General features: G+C 38.4%; 1 protein-coding gene across 4 annotated transcripts; it reads right to left on the bottom strand.

The window, feature by feature from the left end:
• Positions 1-356: 356 nt before the first annotated feature.
• il7r (interleukin 7 receptor) lies at positions 357-19183 on the bottom strand. Of its 4 annotated transcripts, XR_013287268.1 has the most exons (11): positions 13058-13112; positions 12465-12602; positions 6428-6597; positions 4765-4888; positions 4450-4604; positions 3223-3377; positions 3002-3155; positions 2801-2906; positions 2650-2722; positions 899-1331; positions 357-704 (listed from the first exon to the last, which is right to left on the bottom strand). XR_013287268.1 is itself a non-coding variant. In XM_077536818.1 (10 exons), the coding sequence occupies exons 3-10, from the start codon at positions 6540-6542 to the stop codon at positions 978-980; spliced, it is 1236 nt and encodes a 411-aa protein (XP_077392944.1). In that variant the 5' UTR covers positions 6543-6597; positions 12465-12602; positions 19132-19183; the 3' UTR covers positions 357-977. The 4 variants fall into 4 exon arrangements, 3 of the variants coding, with proteins under 3 accessions (XP_077392944.1, XP_077392942.1, XP_077392943.1); XM_077536818.1 differs by lacking the exon at positions 13058-13112 and adding an exon at positions 19132-19183 and having other exon boundaries at positions 357-1331; XM_077536816.1 differs by having other exon boundaries at positions 357-1331.
• Positions 19184-19943: the final 760 nt, after the last annotated feature.

Here is a 19943-nt window from a genome sequence, read left to right as displayed (position 1 = left end):
GTTATATATATATTTTTTATTTATACTCAATAGTGATTAAAAATCCTAGTATGGCTCACTTAAAGAATGAGATCTGTCTCTTTGAAAAATCGTTAAGGTTTATGAATCAGAAAAATGCCCTTTCTTTTGAAGATTTTTTGAATGACTTTGACTCGATTTAAAAGATTTATGGGATCCTTTAATTTTGACAATTTGTAACACTGCCCCTTGTTCTTTATTTGTTCAAATTATGTGTTGTTGTTTTTTTAAGTGTATGTTTCTTGAAGTGTGCTGTAATCGACTTGTGTGTAACATTTTGTGGTGATTAATTTGTTTGTATTGTATTTGATGTTGGTAATGTCGAATTAAAAAAAAAAAAAAAAAAAAAAAAAAAAAAAAAAAAAACTTCTTTCTTCCTTCTTTTTGTTTTTCTTCTGTTCTTTTTCTTCTCTTCTTTCTCTCCTGTTTTTCTTTCTCTTCTTCTCCTGTTTTTCTTCTTCTTCTTCTTCTTCTTCTTCTATTTTTCTTCTTCTTCTTCTTCTTGTCAAATACTTTCAAGTTTAGGGAAGCAATTTTAAACTAAAAAGAAAACCTTTTCAGTACTCACAGTATGAATCCAAACAACTTGTTTGCTGCCGTCAACACGATTTAAGGACCAGAGATTTTGGGTGCCAGTCCGAGCTCTATTTTTCTACTGTAGGGCATAAAGACCTACAGTATAAATCCTGCCAAAACGAAGCCAAAAACAGCAATTTTAATAGATTTAACAATCTGGCAAAATCTGTTATTTCCTGTCTCGCACAGTTGAAGACCGCATTGTCTAACAAGCATCACAAGAATTTGATGACGTATGGAACAAATGTCAAGTTGGTGGCGGTGTTAGCACTGGTAGCACCAAAGACCACCTCCTCTTTCTTACCAGCAGTCTCCTTTCTGGCTGACTTGAAGACGGTTTCCATTTGGAGATTTTGACAGATCGCAGTTTCACTACCTTTGTTCTATTTGACCTGGTAGAAACTGGACATTGTGACATAATCCTCCTCCTTTTGATGCGGTCCTAACATATGAGGCACGGAGTCTCCCGGACTGGCTTCAGCGGGTGGCACAAGCGGCGAACTGGCGCTCTGAAGGCTGTCGTCTCCGTCGGAGCAGCTGCTGTTGTGCGAGATGGAAAGCTCCAGTTCTTGAGTGCTGGTGCTGCAATCGGAGTTTTGCGTGGAACTGGGAGAATTGGCCAGTGTGGGATTATTGGCTGCGCAATGGATCACCAGGACTCTTTCTTGCTCAGCTGTTTCTGGGTAGATTTTAAGCGTACTGAACTCCTCTGGTTTTATGTGGAGTAGAAGGGCAACCTGAAAACAAAGAATGACAAGAAATTGGATTCAGGTTGTATGTCAAACAAGTCTTTTGTTCCAGAAACGTTGTAACAATCCGTAGTATGGCACCACGCCACATGCTGGCGCCGCTTTGTTTCGTCGTGCTGATGGCTGATTTTTTTCGGTTTGCCTTTCAGAGTATATTTGCCATGCACCTGAGCGGTCATGTACAGAAGTGTACGCTTTATCATGATAGAGCGGGGCTGGATTCAGATGGCCTCGAGGAAAACACGTGATGGAGAAACCTTGACTAATGCTGCATTCGAGGATGGTCAGAAGTCGGAAATTCCATTCGAAGTCAGGAAAAAAAGTACGCCAACTTCACCGACGGACTATACAATGTGACGTCACTCTACAATGGAACCGTTTCGAAACACAGACCGTAAATGGTAAAATAATTGATTTGAGTATGAAACTAGATAGCTTTCTTCATTCATAAATATTCGACATAACTTCACGTAACACAACATACGTGACAGTATGCCGCTAACTCCCTGCATGCAATTATACCGTGAACGACTTGAACTGTATGGGATGCTTATGAAATAAGATAAAAACAATAAATGAAGCAAAATTACTAGAAGGCAAGTTTGCTGGAGGTCAACATCAGTTTTGAGGACCAAAATAAAAACTATTTATCACTATCCGCCATTTTGGTTGTTTACTTTCGCCTCGAACACTTTCAGCTGGGAAACACCAACTCGTATATATCCGACTTCCAACCATCCTCGAATGCGGCATAAGAACCTTGAGCTGGTCGGATGCAGAAAAACCTTGACGTACGAACAAAAGTCTCACTCGGTAACTCCAGGTAGGATTGCTCAATTCTATATGACAAAATAAAGGCCCATATGACAAAATAAACATGAGAATTAGTTATAATGGTTTCCAGCTCCCTTCAACCATACAACAGACACGCTCTCCTTGACATCTTAAAGTCCGTTTTCTTTTAGTAATTTAGATAGAGGTTGTAAAAGTCTGTGTCATCTCCTGGCCAGTAATCTTTTTTGGGAGCAGGGAAGATCAAACGACCAAAAACAATAGTCAAAGTTACAGCTTAACAACAGACAGACTCCCAATGACCAAAAATGCCTCAGCCAAATGTACATATTCATTATACTACACGAAGAAGCATGTTTTTGGAATGTGAAAACCCACAAGGAAAGGTCTGGACCTGAAAACTGTGACTGTGAAGATGCAATAACATCCCAGAAACAGCCATATTGAAAGCTGATTAGTTTGAAACAAGAAGGCATGAAGCCAGGAGAGACCTGAGAGAACAAGTAGAACTCACCTTATTGGGTTTGCAGTTGTGCACCAGCGTGGGTTTAGGATGCGGAATGCTGGGCCACATGCAAGAAAATATCCTGTGGGGAAAATTGCATTTGTTTATTTGTGGGAATATTAATACGAGCAGATCCATTTCAAAATTTAGAGATTCCTACTTTTTTTTACAGAAGAACCCCAAGATGGAAATCAGCGCTACCAACGACAGGAGACACACAATCAGCTTCCTTGTCACTTTCTCTCTCTCGTGTCTTTGTCTCTGTTCTGAGGATTAATGGATGGCAAGTTAATGTCATATGGAAATTGAAATGTCTTACTGAAAAGCAAAAAAAAAAAAAAGTAGTAGGAGCGTTTCTCACCATCAGGGATGGAGAAAGGCAACGCGTTGCTCCATTCGCTCCAGCTCCCCTTCAGAGAAATGTGTATCGCTCGCACTTTGACGTGATATCTCGCGTTTTTACGGAGATGCTCCATGTCGATGGCCATCCGATCTGACGCAGACACGTTTTGAATCTGCAAAGATTGCGACGTGGATTATGGTTGACGCATACCCAACACGGGAAACTTAAGCCGCTATTACCATTTTCTGGCCGGAGATCCAAATATGCAGCTGAAAAAGCTGTTTTTCAACTCTCAGGTAGTCGTCGTGGTGGTAAGGAGTACGAATGTAGAACACAGCCTGATTTGACTCCTGCATCACGGTTACATTCCACACCGCCGGACTTCGAGGTTTAACTGCAAGGACAACGTACACAAAAGCAAGTCAGGTTCTGACCTAGTTTAGAAGTAGCGATGAAGGGATGAGTTGCTTTGAGAAGTACAGAGGATCTGACCCAACGTTCTCGATTTTTTTCAAACAAAATGACATAAATTTTTTACCCAAAGTTGAGAAAAATTGACCCAAATAGATGATCTGACCCAGCTTTGTGGGTGGTTTTATACACATTGAACCCATTTTTTGACCCAAAAGTTGAGCCAAATTAACTCCAAGTAGAGGATCTGACCCAACTTTCTGGGTTGCTTTATACAAAATGACCCAATATTTGACCCAAAGTTGGGTCAAATTTACCCAAGTAAACCCAAGATGATCTGATCCAATTTTCATTTTTTTTTTTTTTTATTCAAAAGTATTTATTTATTGATTGATTGATTTCAATCACTTTTTATTTCGGTCTGGGTTATTACTTAACAGTCCTTCCTCTGGCGAACCCAGTTTCATTGTTGTTCGTTTGTTTTTGTTTTTTTATTTAAAGGCTGTTTTCAAATTAACCCTATAAAGCCAAACGTAACATAAATAAAAGACATTTTGAGCGCTCTATTTCATGAGTATAATATTTTTTTTCCCATTAAAACCCTGACGTATATGATATGACACATGCATTGGACGGATATTCCAGTAGAGGGCAGTATCACCCAGTTGATGGCTTTTCCAGCGACCTTGCAAGATGGTCCCAATTGAGAAAAGAGAGACTTATTAATAGTGGGTAATGTTCTGTTTTTTGGAAATACTAATATGTTTGCTATGTCTGTTCGTTATTATATTTTTGACAGTTATAAATGTACGAATTTTAAGTATTGTGACCGGATGTATCAAATATGACACCAATCAAAAGTCATTATGTGGAAGCTGATTTTCCAAAAAAAAAAAAAAATTGTTTGTTCAAAAGGGTCAATAAATACCGGTACTCTATTTCCAAAAAATATTTCATGGTTCAGGCTTTATAGGGTTAATTAAAAAGAAACATGTATGAACATTTTCAAACCTAAAAGATACTTTACAAGTCCTTGTGATCTTATGAATTGTTACCGATTGTCCTCAGTTGGACTGTTTTGGTGGCGATGTCGCCCCCCTTCAGACGGATGGTTAGGTTGAGCCAGGTCAGGGGTTGCAGTTCGGCAGAGGTGACCGAATCTCCTGACCTTGGCAGGCATTTTAATTTCTTCTCTTGTGGGATGGTGAAACTAGAAGTACCGGTAAAAAACAAAACAAAACAAAAAAACAAAACAAAAGTACATGATCATTCATAATTGTATATGAACAAACATACTGTACAATAAGTGTGCATCATGTTGATTGACAGATGCGAAACCATCAACGCAAACTCTCAGGTGTGACATTTACCACACGGTCATCGACTCCACGCCGTCATCCTCATCTTCGTCGTCTTCGCTGCTGCTGTCAGTTAGTTTGCAGGTTAAACTGCTTTCTACTTTGGCGATGTGAGAAGTGCAGATGATTCTGGACTCTGGAACAAGAGCAGAAAGGAGACTGAGAAGCTCGGAGGTTTGTCCCGGTACCTACGGATTACCATGCAGACATTTTCCCAAGGACCAAGCAGATATTAACCCCTTATCATACGAGCAATTTTGCCGAAAATGCTTTAAAAAAAGTTGCATTCAAAGTAAGTTTGAAGCTGTTCCTGAACCATTTAGAGTATCGGCATAGTTTATATATTTTTTTTAAGAATGCCCACCAGAGACCATCCGAATTTTAAGGGGTTAAACTTAACTATCATGATAAAAAAAAATGTTGCAATATTACAACAGATTAATGTTTTAGAGGGGAAAAAAAGTTGCAATGCTATGAGAACAGTCGTATTTTTTTTCCCAAAAAATAAAATTGGGAGAAAATAAATGAATCCTGTGAGAATAATATTGCATTTCTCCAAAATAAAGTTGTAATATGATTTTCAATTCAAAGTTGTGCAAGTAATTTTCAAAAATACAACATTCTTGTTTTAAATATTACATCTATTATGGAAAAGAGCTGTATGTGCAGGGCTCAAGGATATTAGTTTTTATTTTAATTTTTTACTAGAAGCACAGTGACAAATAGAAAATTTAGGGATTGACACGAATCACAAATCAAAATTTTCGCTGAGCAGAACTTTGTCAGCAGCAAAAAAAAATAGATTAAACATGTTTTTAATGAAGCAAATATATTTGTCACACGTGCAAAAAGATTCAAATTTGAGTTGCACTGTCTAAAATTTTAGAGGCAAAATGCCACCATTGCGTATTCAATACAGTGCTCGGTCGCTGCAAAGCAGTTCACTTTTCGTGGTCTCGCTGTTTCGCAGATTTTTTTTAGTACAATTTTGCATGCATTTTTTTTTTTTATCTATTTTTAAAAAATTATGAAGGTTTGAACATTGAGAATGTTTAAACAAAAGAGAAATGTGAGAAAATGTAAATGCCTTGATGAGAAAAGTGTACCGTGTGACGAGGGGTTTTCGAGCCTTAAAATATTTACATTAAATGTAAAACATAAAGCTAACTACTTCGCGGATATCATTTATTGCGGGTATTTTTTTGGAACCTAACCACAGCGGAAAATGAGAGAACACAAGCTTTTGATTGAAAAAAATACTTTTCCTGTAATAATGCAACTGTTGGTCAAAAGAAAATTACTTCATTCTTACAGGGATGTCAGATTTATGCAATATTTTTCAATTATCAGAGCTTTTAATTCGTCTAGAGATAAGACAAAGAGTTATTGGCATACCGTCCACTTTATGGAATGTTCATACAGAACAAATTGTGCAAGGGTATCAAGTCCTAACATAAATACTGATGATTATGAATGATTAAAACGGAACAAATCATCATACTATTATAATCAACCACCAATACAGTAAGCTACATTTGCAAAAACAAAACATCAGTAACATTTTGATAATTTTTCAAACCAAGTCATCTTCATCTGTTTCACGCAGTCGGACAGTGTGAGTGATAAAGTGCAAAAAGTGTCTTGTTGTATTGATCCAAACCATTGTTGGTCTCACCCAGGTCAGCGTCTCCTTGTCCACTGTGAGCCAGACAAGCCGCTGGCAGCAGCAACAGCATCGGCAGCATTGGCAACAGCAGCGGCGGCTCGGCCGTCCGGCAGCCAAACGGCATCTCGTCTGCCCGTCTTTCTTCTTGTTTTCAGATGACTTGACTGCAGCTGACAGCTCTTCTCGTCAGAGAGGAAGAGGACAAGAGGGAGGAGGGCTTCAAGACTGCAGACAGGATGTTCAGAACATAAGATGGCAAGTTTGGCGGCACCGTCTTTTTTAGTTGTAAATTGTGATGCCGCTGTGCCTTGACTTGCGAGCTGAATTTGTTCCGTGATCATGCTCGTGACTCACAACACTTGGATTTCAAGTCCTCTTTAAGCAGTGTTGTATGAATGGCAAACGTTGGATAGCCGACGCAGGTTTATTATAAAGACTGCTATCTAAAACGGAACGCATAATTGTTCTGCCTGACACAATGCTTGTCATGTTGCTGGGCTCTCAGTGTGTTTTCCTTGTCTCACAGTGCCTGATTAATGAGAGGGGCGTGTCCCCTGCACCACACCTGCAGTGCATCACCTATTAGGCCTTCATAAGGACTGGGACTCCTAGCAGCCACTGTCGGGTCGCTGCTCCGTCTGCTCAGTCTGCTCACAGCCATCGTCTAGTGTTTCTACTGTTTTTCGCCTTCGCTAATTATTATAGTCCAAGATTCTTGATTTTCATCTACGTAAGTTTTGCTACGTCTTTTTTTTGTTCCCACTTTTATGTGGTGCGTTTCATAGCTATAGTAAGTTGTTGCTTTCTTGTGTTTGCGGTTTGTAGCCTTCGGGTCTCTTTGTGTTAATTTCCCTCCTTGCAATTTGCAAGCACTTTTTGTTAACATTTTTCCTGGCTGTGTCCAGCGCTTTATGTTCATATTCACGTGTTTTGGTGAATAAAACCTCTCGCTTACTCCTCTGTGTTCTGTGATTCTGGGATCCACTCTCCGGTTGCACCGGAACCTTAACAATACGTCACTGGTATAAATAGATGAGCAAAGGTGTATTTGTAGAAAATTAGTAATTTTCTGACAAATTTCCGATAACACCCTCTGATCTCTCCTAGCTATATAGCTATAACAGGTGGATTCTTTGTGAGTGACATAGGAGTCAGCGAATGAGAGTTTAAAGTTAGCCTGGTTGTTAACTGGCTAACGTATTGTTGAGTTCTTGGGTGTCAATTGTGGCCATAGCAGCTTGTGTATGAACGCCCTTACGCCGTTTTCTCAATAAAGCATGCTAGACGAAATGAAATTAGCTAACATCGATACCTTGAGTTAGCCATTGTAGACATGCTGTTACGCTAAGTCACTTAGCTCGTCTTTGCACTTGACATCTTTTCAAGTGTTAAATGATCCCAAACTTTGAACATTATCTGTCCTATATGAATTAACCATTGTAGACATGCTGTTACGCTAAGTCACTTAGCTCTTCTTTGCACTTTAACGTCTTTTCAAGTGTGAAACGATCCCAAACTTTGGACATTATCTGTCCTTTATGAACTATCCTGACTCACCGCCATCTTGCCAACTTATTTCTACACAGTGGCGGCACAAGACTACAGTTTACCTTAGTCCATGAGGGAAAATTAGCAGTGAAGCTTCGAGGCAGAGATTTTACTTTTTTGTTTGTAATCAGACGATTCGATTCTTGATTTCAGCCCTACTCATTGCTGTTCAGTTCTGAAAGAACTGTAACTTGTAGTTACGGTATGCGCTGCTTTGTCATATGATTTTGCAGTACATCATATTACCATTTCAATCAGTTTGCTGGCAAGCTCCATTTTTTTTTGTGCAAGAACAGTGTCATGGATGCAAACCTCAAAAGCATTGTCGGTACATATGGACCAGCTCTTCCGTTGTCATCTTCTACCTGTAAAGCTATCAACTCATGAGGATATGCAGAAAAGGTGATAGCCTCATCCTCAGCTCTGGTTACCTCGGTTTCCTGGACCTGATGCTTCACGTAGTTTCAATCAGCAGCGAAAGTATAAGAGTGATGTGCTGTGAAATGATTGTGCAACGCCCGTAGCTTGTTTACTTCAGTTATGATCATGTTTGAGTGCAGAAACTGCCGCAGATTGTGTTAATCGATAGATTAGTTGTAGAATTTTACATCAGCTACCTGGTGGTTGTGGAAGGATCTTAAAATCAAAAGAAATGACGAGATGACCCTGCTTTCAAAAGTGATCCAAATTTGAGAGAGTGAAAATACAGTAAAATGAATTTTGCATGTTTTGTGAAACCCCCCCAAAAAAAGACATCTAAAGGAATACAGTTAACTGCGAAGTAAACAGACTCCAGCATCTCGCCCCCGCCAAACCACACGCCTGAGGTTTGTATCTCGGCACAGCATCGCAAAACATCTTCAGCTGTGGTTTTAGTGTTTAGTTGCCTCCCACCTCTGCATTGATAGGAATCTGATGAGCCACCTGTTTACGCTGCTTACCGCATTTCATGGTGGCCTCAACGTGCTGAGACAGACGAATCGCAGGCGTATACGGAGAGTCGAGGAATCTGGGAGCAGGGAAAAATCCAGCATCTTGATATACAATATTTCTGTCACGGGTCGTATGTAGGAGTAGGTCACTGTTTGTGCACTACCGGGCTTGGGACTGGCAGGAATCGGAGCTGCATGCTCCGTCTGCGTGAATGGCATTTGCTTGAAACTTGAAGGTTAAGACCTGAGCCTTACTTATAACTTGCACATATAGAATGTGACTTACTCCCACCTCAGTTATTGAATGGTAGTAAAACATGAGCACAATCACGCAGCCAACACTCGAGCGACTTCCAAACCTGGGGTAGCTGGACCAAAATTTTAACTGAACTGGTTTAAATGCTCAAATAAACACCACACACAGACGTGTCTTGAAAATATGCTATCGTGACATTAAAGGTGTATTCAAGGATCTTTTGTCTCTCCGTCTTCCGGGTGGATCATCTTAACAATTGGTTCTCGATCCCGTCAATCAATCTGCCGTAACGACCTTGTGCGTTCTCGCTCTTAGCTGAGCATGCACATCCGGCCCCGCCCCCCCCGCGGATGAGCAGGGGAGCTGATAGGATGTCTGCCACGCGCATTTTTTAAAAAGTGACAAACGGATGTTTGGCTTCTACTTTTTGAGAAGATCCTTAAATACACCTTTAACTCATTTGCTCCCCAAAACGTATAAATGGGTTTTAGTTAGGGATCGATGGGGACGGGTCTCGAATAAGCCATCGGCTTCTACCCGTCAGCCCTTCTTTCGGATGTCAATGTTGCAAATTATGTGATCGATGTAATGTGTCTGAAAGGAAAGAATGAATAAACCAAACCAAATATGTTCTATTTTAAATGTATTAAGTGTCCCAAAGACGTATTTATATGCTTATTTTTTGTTTTTGTATGCTCGAGCATACAGAAGGGTTTGATGCAGCTCCTCAACGGCAGAGAACAGGTGAAAGAAATGGTAGTAATGACAAAAACGGCCAGCAGGTGGCAGCAAAGTATAATAGATTAACCAGGGCCATGATGAAAACAAGCTGTTTCCCCACAATTCTAAGCAGATTTGTGAATAGTGATGAAACGTAGCTATATTCTAATGCTAATTACTGCAAAACGGAAACAGAAATATACTTTGTTTTTTCCTGATGAAAGAAGAGACTGTAATCTTTCTTTTGGTAGGTTCCATGTTTTCATAGCAGTAGAACACAATTTTCTGTGAGCCTTGCAAAATCAATCAAAATCCAGTAAAACAGCCGGGAGCGAAGAGGGTTGCTTCAGTGAGAATGGCTGCGAGTGAATGAGTTAATGAACCACAGATAATAAGAGAAGCATCTTAAATGGGCTAACCGGACCATTGCTCAGTGGTTTGAAGCTGTTCAAGTGAAAGTCAGCTTTGCATTCAATCAATCAAGGTCGCAGAATTCAAGCTGCTTGAAGTCCTGCGTGAGATGTAACAGGCACTCTCTTTCACTTCTAGCGTTAGCCGAGTAGACTTTAAATGTAGCAGCAAGTAGATGTGGAGCTGCATCCTGTTCAGGATAGCGTTCAGCGCTTACATTCGGAGTCTATTTCAGTCAGCTTATCATGTTGACGTCTGTACCGTAAAACCGCAACGTTAACTCGCTCAGTGATGCGTTTTAGAGAAGCCACACCAAACTGAGCCAGTCTTTGAAGTTGCCGCTCAGACATCCGCATGGACGTCGCGTTGGTGCGTGGCGCTGTGTGTGAAAACTACTTCCTGCACCCCCACCACCCCACTTGTTTCTTCTTGTCTGTCTCAGTCGAACTCAGTTCTCCTCAAACGTGTGAGCAGCTTCAGCGCTCTCGTCACCCACATCCTCTTGCTTAATTTGTCTTTCATTTAAACTCACCACTTGCTGACGTACACATTGCTGCCTGATGATTTTACACTATAGTAATGTTGCTCTGCTATTAAAAGTTTTTTATTTTAAGTTACAAGCAACATTTTTGTTAAGAGCGCTGAACGGGAGGCAGCAAACTTCACAACAAGCTTCAAACTATTTGCTGCTGTTCGTTTCAACATAAAACACAGAGAAGTGTATTTAACCAACTGACATACTGTAACTTACAAAAATTAAATTGCTTAATGCTAAGACACAATGCAAAACTCCATACATTCTAACCAAGGTTATTATAGTTAACGAACACTAGCGAAAAACTAAAATTCAAAAAACAATTTCGTTAACAAAATAAAATAAAAACGAAAACGTTTTTTAAAAAACGAAAACTAACTGAAACTACATTTTATGTTGACAAAACTAGCTAAAACTATAGCAAAAATGTTACTCTTTGCTAATTAATACATGAGCTTTTGGGGATGATTTTAAAATCATATTTATTACATTATTAATTAACCGGAATAAAGCCGTTTGAAAGTATGTCACACTGAAGTGATGTTTTCATTTTACCATGGTGTTGATTAAATATTGTGCACAAGTGATACACCTTAAAAAATAAAGAAAAAACGAAAACTAATACTGAATAACTAAAACTAAACTAAATCTAAGCATTAAAAAACAAACTAATAAAAACTAACAGAACCACCTTAAAAACTAATTAAAACTAAATTTAAATAACAAAACTCAAAATGAAATAAGATGATTTGATAAGATGATTTGTGATATGCGTGTTTTTTCAGTGAAAACAAATTAAGAATTAAATAGCTAAAGCACACTTAATATCCACTTGCAACTATAGTTGAAATTACTCGTTTTTTGAGGGTCGGATCAGTATCATGCAAATCCAGAGTACGGCTTATTGTCATTAAGGGGCGACTCGATATGAGTGTTATACTCACTGTTGCCAAATTAGCAACGTTGCCTATCTTGAATATTAAAAATAAATAAATAAATAAAAATAGAAACAAATCTGATGACATTTTGTGACGTTATTGGAGACTTATGCAGATAGCAGGATATAGTCACTTGTTTGCATCCAGGCTGCCAAAAAAAACAAAAAAACATCACAGGCTACTTTAAGATGAAACATTTGCATTTAAAATATGCCAACACCCTTGTCTAACTAACGTTAATCTGTTCTAACACCGCAGCTCTGCTTACCTTTTGGTAGCTTGAAATTGGAAACACTTTGGCAAGCTGAGGTGCAAAGTCGTCGAGGAAGCAGTTATTAAATTTGAGAGTTACTGTACTTGCTTGTTTAATTTCATACCGGACCCTCCAAGGTCCAACCATTTGTATGCAATCGCTTAAAAAGTAATTTTCTCACATGATATGCCCTATTAAATAAATGATATACTTTTAGATGAGGGTTTTCTTATTGTGGTAGTTACAGTTTCCTAAACAGGGAACATGATAAGCAACATTTCCTTTTTTAGCTACTTGCACCAACACCATTCGATCTAAATCAAAACCGCAGGTGTGAATGGGTCTCTCGCTGACGACGGTTTGCTTTTGCTTCATTTAGTTGGTTGGTTGCGATGACTTATGACGACTTGAATGACAGGTAAACCACGGACGACGCGTGAGGCAGCTGCTTACTCAGAGACAGTTGGCACGAGCGGCTCCGTCGTGGGAATCCTCCCCGCGCGCGTTCTCACTCCGTTGCCAGCTCTGAAAGGTTCCGCCAACAGGATACCACGGCTCTCAGTCACCATTTGGGATGCCAGCAAGTTGTACCTGTAATTAAATGTAACCAATATTTTGACCCTCGTGTAGCTACATAAAGGTAACCAAAATATCGGAAAAAGTTGTGTGTGGTGCATCACCCTATGCCCTACAAATCTAACATTGAATCACATCTGGAAATTAGCATACAGTACTTGAGACACCCACTCCTGATTAAATAGTCATTAATATGATTATCATATTAATAACTACTACCAAGACCATCAGGTAGAAGGTAAAAACATCCATGAAAAGACTCAAACCCTCAATCTTCTGATTCGCAGTAAGATGCCTTATCCATTTGACCACATGGTCAGTGGCCGTAAGCTAGCATGCTAGCATGATGGAGGTTGATAGAAGCTAGAAAAAAAGGGGGGGTACACAATAGCAGTAATACTAGTATTTTATACAATACACATAAATTAATTTGGGCAAAATCCCTTGTAGAAGTTTGTCCAAGTACTAGCCTTGGAATTCGACCCCAAATAGCAGGATTCAGAAAAGAAAAGAAAAGAAAGAAAAAAAAGGGCTGACTTCCTGTTCATTTGCTATGATAATGCTACCCAAGTTTGTGTCGATTGGGGAAAGCAAGTGAGTTTTGGGGCCTGTTGAGGCCCCCCAAAAGACGATTAATTTGAAAGTAAACAAAGTAATTTCAATCAACTCATCATAATAATAATAACAGGTTCGTTTGTTTGTACGGTTCATAACTATCTGGTCTAACGCTTGTCTTTTGATGGGTGTGATCCCACTATTAACCACTAGGTGGCGGCAAACTATAGTTTGAGACGGTGTAAAGGTGAAAGGAGAAGAAAAATATTTGAAGTATTTCAGGAATGAGACGGACGTATGTTCATTTTATTAATATTGTGAATTGTGAGTTGTTGTTTTTTTTATTATTATTATTATTATTATTTTATGTTTGTATGAAATACAACCTAGCCTTTATTAGCTGTATATTGGCATATACCCAAATAAACGCATATCAGGTTCAGCTCTGTTCTGGATGAGTGCTCTGATAGTAAAGATTGCTTATTGTCAGGAGACTGTGATGAAAGGTGTGTGGATTATTGCCTTAGGCAATCTGATATCAGAATTCCTGTTGATAAAGAGGGAAATCACTGAAAAGTAATAAGTCTCGGGGTACTGCTTTCATCATTTAAAAGATAAATTCATGACATTCTGATTTAGTTTTTCAGCTTGACAGCCCCCGCAGATAATTTTTTGGAAATAATATGCAGCTAATACAATCTGATTAAAACCTACCTTTCTTGCTCGGTATTGCAAGTCGCAGTTATGCACGTGCAAATGCTAAACATGCCGCTTTCATATAGTTTACCTTGAGTTGTTTTTAATGATGATGATGTACGATACCACGGAAGGAAAGTAAGCATCCGTGTGCGACTTATTTAGGATGCATGTGCTTGCGTTGGGAGTGGTTATCCCTTCGCTGCTAATGAGTCCCATTGTGTTCGATGGACTGAACTTCATTTCTGCGAGGAGAATTGAACAACAGACCGGGGAAATATTAATTCAGCAGAAAGACACTTAAGCGTCACTAGCCTGTCACTTTGCTTACTTTTTTGTTTGCTGTTATTCAGGGTTGACATTGTGTGCTCAACAACTATGATGCAAGAGAGAAAAAGAAAAGTTTTTGTTTGTTTGTTTGCAGAGCATTAAAGCACTGGTAGCCAACTTTTCCCCCCTCAAGGCCTGATGATATTTGAACTACTGGTGACAGAACTTGCTCATGCGTCATGTGATCTGCCGCTAAGCATAAATGTTTTTGTTGGTATTTTACATGGCACCGATATTTGTTAACTCTTTTACTGCCACGCGTTATCCAAAAAAATAACCCCGACAGTGTCAGCTGATTTCGAGCATTTTAACTAATATTGTGTACTTTTACTACATAATCCTGGTGGGTAGTGGTACCACATGAAAGATTGCATTCCATTCTCTCATTAGAAAAAAAAAGTATGTTTCTAACTTATTCTGTTCTTTAGTAATCACCATTTTAAAATATGTAATTTGAGAAAACAAGCTTTTTGTGAAAAGATAAATTTTCTCCACAACAGTACTTTTGACACTAATATTTTTTTTGTTTGGTGACGCTCTGTGAATTTGATTAGAAGTAACAAAGGCTTTGATCATTCATGTCATCCTTGAAAACGTTCTATTTCGTTAGATTTGGTCATGTTTCACTGTAATTTTATACACCTTGAGCCCATTGAAAAGAGATACAATGCTGCCATCTGCTGGCCATGGTAAGTGGGTGTTTTTGATTCCACAACCTATTGACCAGGCAGCGCTGCACTTAACACTTCACATTGATTTAAAAAAAACATAGTTGACATCATTTAACGTTTATGGCGGCATACATCGTGATTTTAGTCATCGTTATTAAAAGTTTTTAGCAGTCAAAGAGTTTTTAATGTCACCGCTTGGGCGGGAAGTTAATCCTGCATCAGTAGTCCTTTCACCATTTTATCGCCGTGACTTTTTTTCATCTCGCTTTCTGCACCATCCCTCCAACCAGCAGCCGCCATCATACATCAGCCTGCATCGGCCACGCTTTCCTTCTCTCCCCTCCCTCCCTCTCGACGACATATTATTACTCACACTAGCCATCCATCCGCTCAGATCCCTCCCACTCGTGCACTTTTTCATTACGCTTTATCACCCCGGCATCTCTATTTCGCCACACCCGGTCCTGCATTCCTCTGTGTGAATTATTCCTTCCATTGATTAATTTTCCTCTTTGATGCAAACACGCATGCGACACATCGCCCCGTGCATCGCCACTCACACGATTTATTCCAGAGCCTTTCTCATACTAAAGCGACACGCTTGTTGCTCTTTGTTTCGTCTCTCGAGCCCAGCTATTCTTAAAAAGGTGGTACGTGAGTGAAATGCAGGCGCCCTCTAGTGGTAGGTGAAAGAATCACTGAATTAAATGTTGAAACGCTGCACTACTTTGTTTTTGTTTTTTCAATAATCCATACAGTTCAATTGTATATATATTTAAAATAATAAAATAATAGAATTTACATTTGTTTTAAAAACATTTTAATAAATTTTATGTGCAATTCATTTTAATTAATTAATAATTATTTGAGATTTGTTATTTTTTTTTTCCTATATGTAAACACAGTGTTCATGTTCAAGGTGCATAACTCATTCACTCCCAGCCATTTTCACTGAAACAAACCTCCTTTGCTCCCAGCTGTTTTACTGGATTTTGACTGATTTTGCAAGGTCCAGAGTATTCTGTTCTATTGCTATAAAAACACAGAACAGCAATTATCATTATAATATAGCTAAGTTTAATCATTATTCACAAACTTGTTGAAAATACTGTGAAAAAGAGCTTGTTGCAACATGGCCCTGGCTGATCTCTTATACTCTGCTGCAAACTGATGGCATTTTTTTTTTTATTATTAACAATCATTGCTTTAAGTGACTTCTTCATGTCAGAAGCTATATCAAAGCCTTCTGTATGCTCTAGCATAAACAAAACAAAAAAACGTATAAACACGTTTTTGGGAGTACATTACAAAGTATTAAAAAACCTATCGTCAGGTACTAGGCAATTCACACCCCTAATGGCGGTACTTGGTGCTTGTATAAAATATTTGAGAGCCACTGCAGTCTAGCGTGTTCCTTAAAGAGGACATATCATGGCAAACTGCCTTTTTAATGGCTTGTTTACAAACAGTTTGGTCTCTGTAGTGTCTGTCCAGCCAACAAGTATGAAAAGAATGACCACCTAAATCTTGGAGAGTGATACCTTGACTTACAAGCGGACCAATTTGCAACATTTTATAATTGTGAGCTGTCTAAACACCTGGGAACTGTTTTGCATAGTGGGGGAAAAAATGCATACGTATCATTTGATACATATGACTGAGGCTTAATATTTTAGGGGTAGGCCATAAACACATCCAGATGAAATATTCATCTGTGCTTATGGTCCACACATCCCATTGGTCCTCCCCGTCTTGCTCCCTCCCCCCTAAATTTGTGTTGCATATAAGCCAGTGGCAATGCAATAATCACTAAACAGGTCGTATGTATGCATGAAGGTTCACTAAACTATACAGTCGTGCATAGCTACCCTCTGCAGTCCCGTATATGTGCACTGTGAGCCTGCACTGACTGTAATATTTACCACATTATCATGTGCCATGAGTGAGTGAGTGCCAGGGATTCATGGCCAAGTGTGTGTATTTTGTATGTGTATGGCTGTTTTTACTGCCAAGCCCAGCAACCTTGGAATAATTTAAACTCTTACCTCAAGGCTACACGAGACAAAAACCAGAATCGAAATATTTGATACAGAAATAAGGGAGTAATTGGCCTTCTATGTGTTTAATGAATCCATTATAATTAGGGATGTAAGAGTATCCAAACATCACGATACGATATTATCACGATATGAAGGTCACGATACGATAATTATCATAATATCGTGGGGGGGTTGGCGATATTTAAAGAAGATCACAATATTGTTAAAAAAAAATAGCTCATACTAAAAAAAGAGCACAATATTGTGCTTTTGTATATGACAGAAATGCACATAAACCACCTACAATCTCTAATAACAATATTGAGGCACTTATTTGCTAATGCAAGCACACATTGATCGCTTCACAAGCAAATTAGGTTTCCCTTCATCTGACAATTAGCATAGATTTTAAACATAGAAGGCCAAAACATCCCTAATGAAAATTAAATAAACTAACCCCTAGAGGGCGCTAGAACTGCACAAATGGAAATCAACGTGAGTTTTTTTTTAACAGATGTGTTACTTTTAAATATTGTGAACATGACGCCGCCTATTTGTGGCAGTTTGATTATCACGATATCACGATATTGCCCTTATCGTTACATCCCTAATTATAATATTTGAATGTTACTTTTTGAATTCAAAAACCGAAATGAAACTTTTCCAACGTCTACACTCTACAGTAATGTTTGCTGTGCTTTCCAACAAAAAAAACAAAAAAAAAAAACAACTTAATCAGCAGAATACCATGAAGTCATTAGCTGGAATTTGCATTCTGTCCTTTGTGGAGTGGAGCCAGGACTTAGCTCTACCTCACGTCGTGAATATAGAATGCAGCACAAATTAAAAGGGACACACTTTTTTCAAAATGTTTCCCGGTACTTGCGCTTGGGTCGGCAAACTGCACATACGGTAAATGACCACCCCTATTAAAAGGTCTCATACCTCAAAATTAAGTCAGACACATTCCAATGAGATTCAATATAAAATGTCTGCCTTGACAAAGAGAAATAACGATAATTCACTTTGCAGTATGTTCTTTTTTTTTGTGTGGTAGTTTTCCAGTGACGTAGAGTCTCACTCAGAAGTGTTTCAAATAACTTGGAGCTTGCGTTCAAGTACAAGAACTTCATTGAAAAGCTTTAGCATAAGATTTAGGATATTATTTTACCTCTGAAATCTGAACTGATTTGACTGAATCATGGTGTAACAGTTTAAGAAAAGTTTTGATACTTTGAGACACATTTTATGTATTTCCATGACAGCTGTGCATAAAAAATGGACCTTAAAAGCTCCCTTTTATTTTACACAGTAGACAGAAAATATTGGAGAAATTATTATCACACCATCATTCTGAGCTTCTGTGTTATTCAATAGTGCCACCTATGGGTTGGGAAAAAAAAGGAGCTTCCGCTCAGCAACTGCATACATATACATACTGCATAAATAATATGATTATTTGGTTAAAATCTGCACAAATGGCAGCAGTAAGAAAATAAACATTTGAGAAAAACATTGGACTTGGGATTATTGTAATTTGTTTTGGGAGGATTATTTTTTATTTTAAAATGTGGTGAGATGTCGTTTGACATGAGCTAGTACAATTGCAGAAATGTAATTTCCTTTTTCGATGTACCATTATGAGTGTAATGAAATTTGTATATGCGAGTACGATGATGTATTATTGTGTACGCCTAAGAAATTCATGCACATACGCAACTGACAATTGTACGTATGTTAAAGTAAAATTGTCTACATGAGTATGATTGCACATTTTCTTGTATTGTAATGAATTAATTTACTGTATTAATAATGAAATAAGATACAAAGAATAAGGGGTAGGATTAGATAAGTTTTTAACTTCTTCCTACTCCCTTTGGACAAACCATCACTAATGATTGTTATGAGTTTTTTTCTTCTTCTTTCTTTCAGTTTTTATTTGCTATTTGTTTATGTTTATATGTTTATATGTTCAAAACTTCAAACTATACTGACTGCTGTTTATTTTCACCGTAGGGGTCCCGACAACTACGCCATGACATCAAACAGGAATTTGGACAAAAATTTCCATTTCAGGAAAAAATACACTCTTGCATGTATACTAAAAAAAAAAAAAAAAAAAAAAAAAAGACATAATATGCCCCCTTTTAGTGTTTTAGTTCCTGAACTTTACATGGGAAACTTTTTATATGATCTTAAGAATTCATACTGAGTTTTTCAAAAAAAGAAAAAGAACGAGAAAGATAAACGCACCCTGCTGCCGAGCTTGAGAACTGGGAATGGTGAAAAACAACCACACCCAGCCACAGATCTTCTAATGACAGGAGCTGCAACCATTTTTCAAGTCCAATCATTGGTAGTAAAACGTATGATGAAATGCGGCTGTAATAAAGGTGAAACACAGACACATATAAATTGAATTATTAATCAACGCTGGCTGCTTTTCTCTGAAACATATTGAGGGATTCCAACGAAAGACGGTAAACTACAAAGTTGGAGGATGTAATATGTGAAGCCTTGACACATTGATGCGTCACTATTACTGTCACAACTACTTTCTATTTTACTTTTCTGTGATTTCCCCCAATGGCTCACGGCTTCTTTGCCTCACGTTACAGAATACTGCACTCACAGTATGACAATGAACCATCAGAAAAAGGCTGATGTGTCATCCCAAAGCCATCTTATAGAAAAGTCGCTGAAATGATCCAGGCATTCAAAGGATGACACCCTCATTGATTGCCAATGACAGCTTAAAAAAAAAAAAAAAAGTATGGCATCGTTGTCATTGATTGGCAATGATTAATATGTGGCAATGTGGATCCCGGTTTGAGTTCTCTCACATATCATCTGAATGCGTTTGCGGTTGTGCTATGTATTGTCTGTGACCAGCGTTACTACACCGCCATCTTGTGCCCATGGAGGATAAGTAACTCTCGTGATGTTTTTTGGTCTTTTACAAATGTATTATTTGACAACAATTTCACCCTATTAATTCAGTACAGAATACCCAGTAAGAAAGAAGGTTATGTAGTATATTTTAAATATTTAAACGTGGTCAAATA

Source organism: Festucalex cinctus, chromosome 11 (assembly GCF_051991245.1).
Source record: "Festucalex cinctus isolate MCC-2025b chromosome 11, RoL_Fcin_1.0, whole genome shotgun sequence".
Taxonomy (NCBI): Eukaryota; Metazoa; Chordata; class Actinopteri; order Syngnathiformes; family Syngnathidae; genus Festucalex; species Festucalex cinctus.
This window is presented reverse-complemented; position numbering and strand designations above follow the sequence as displayed.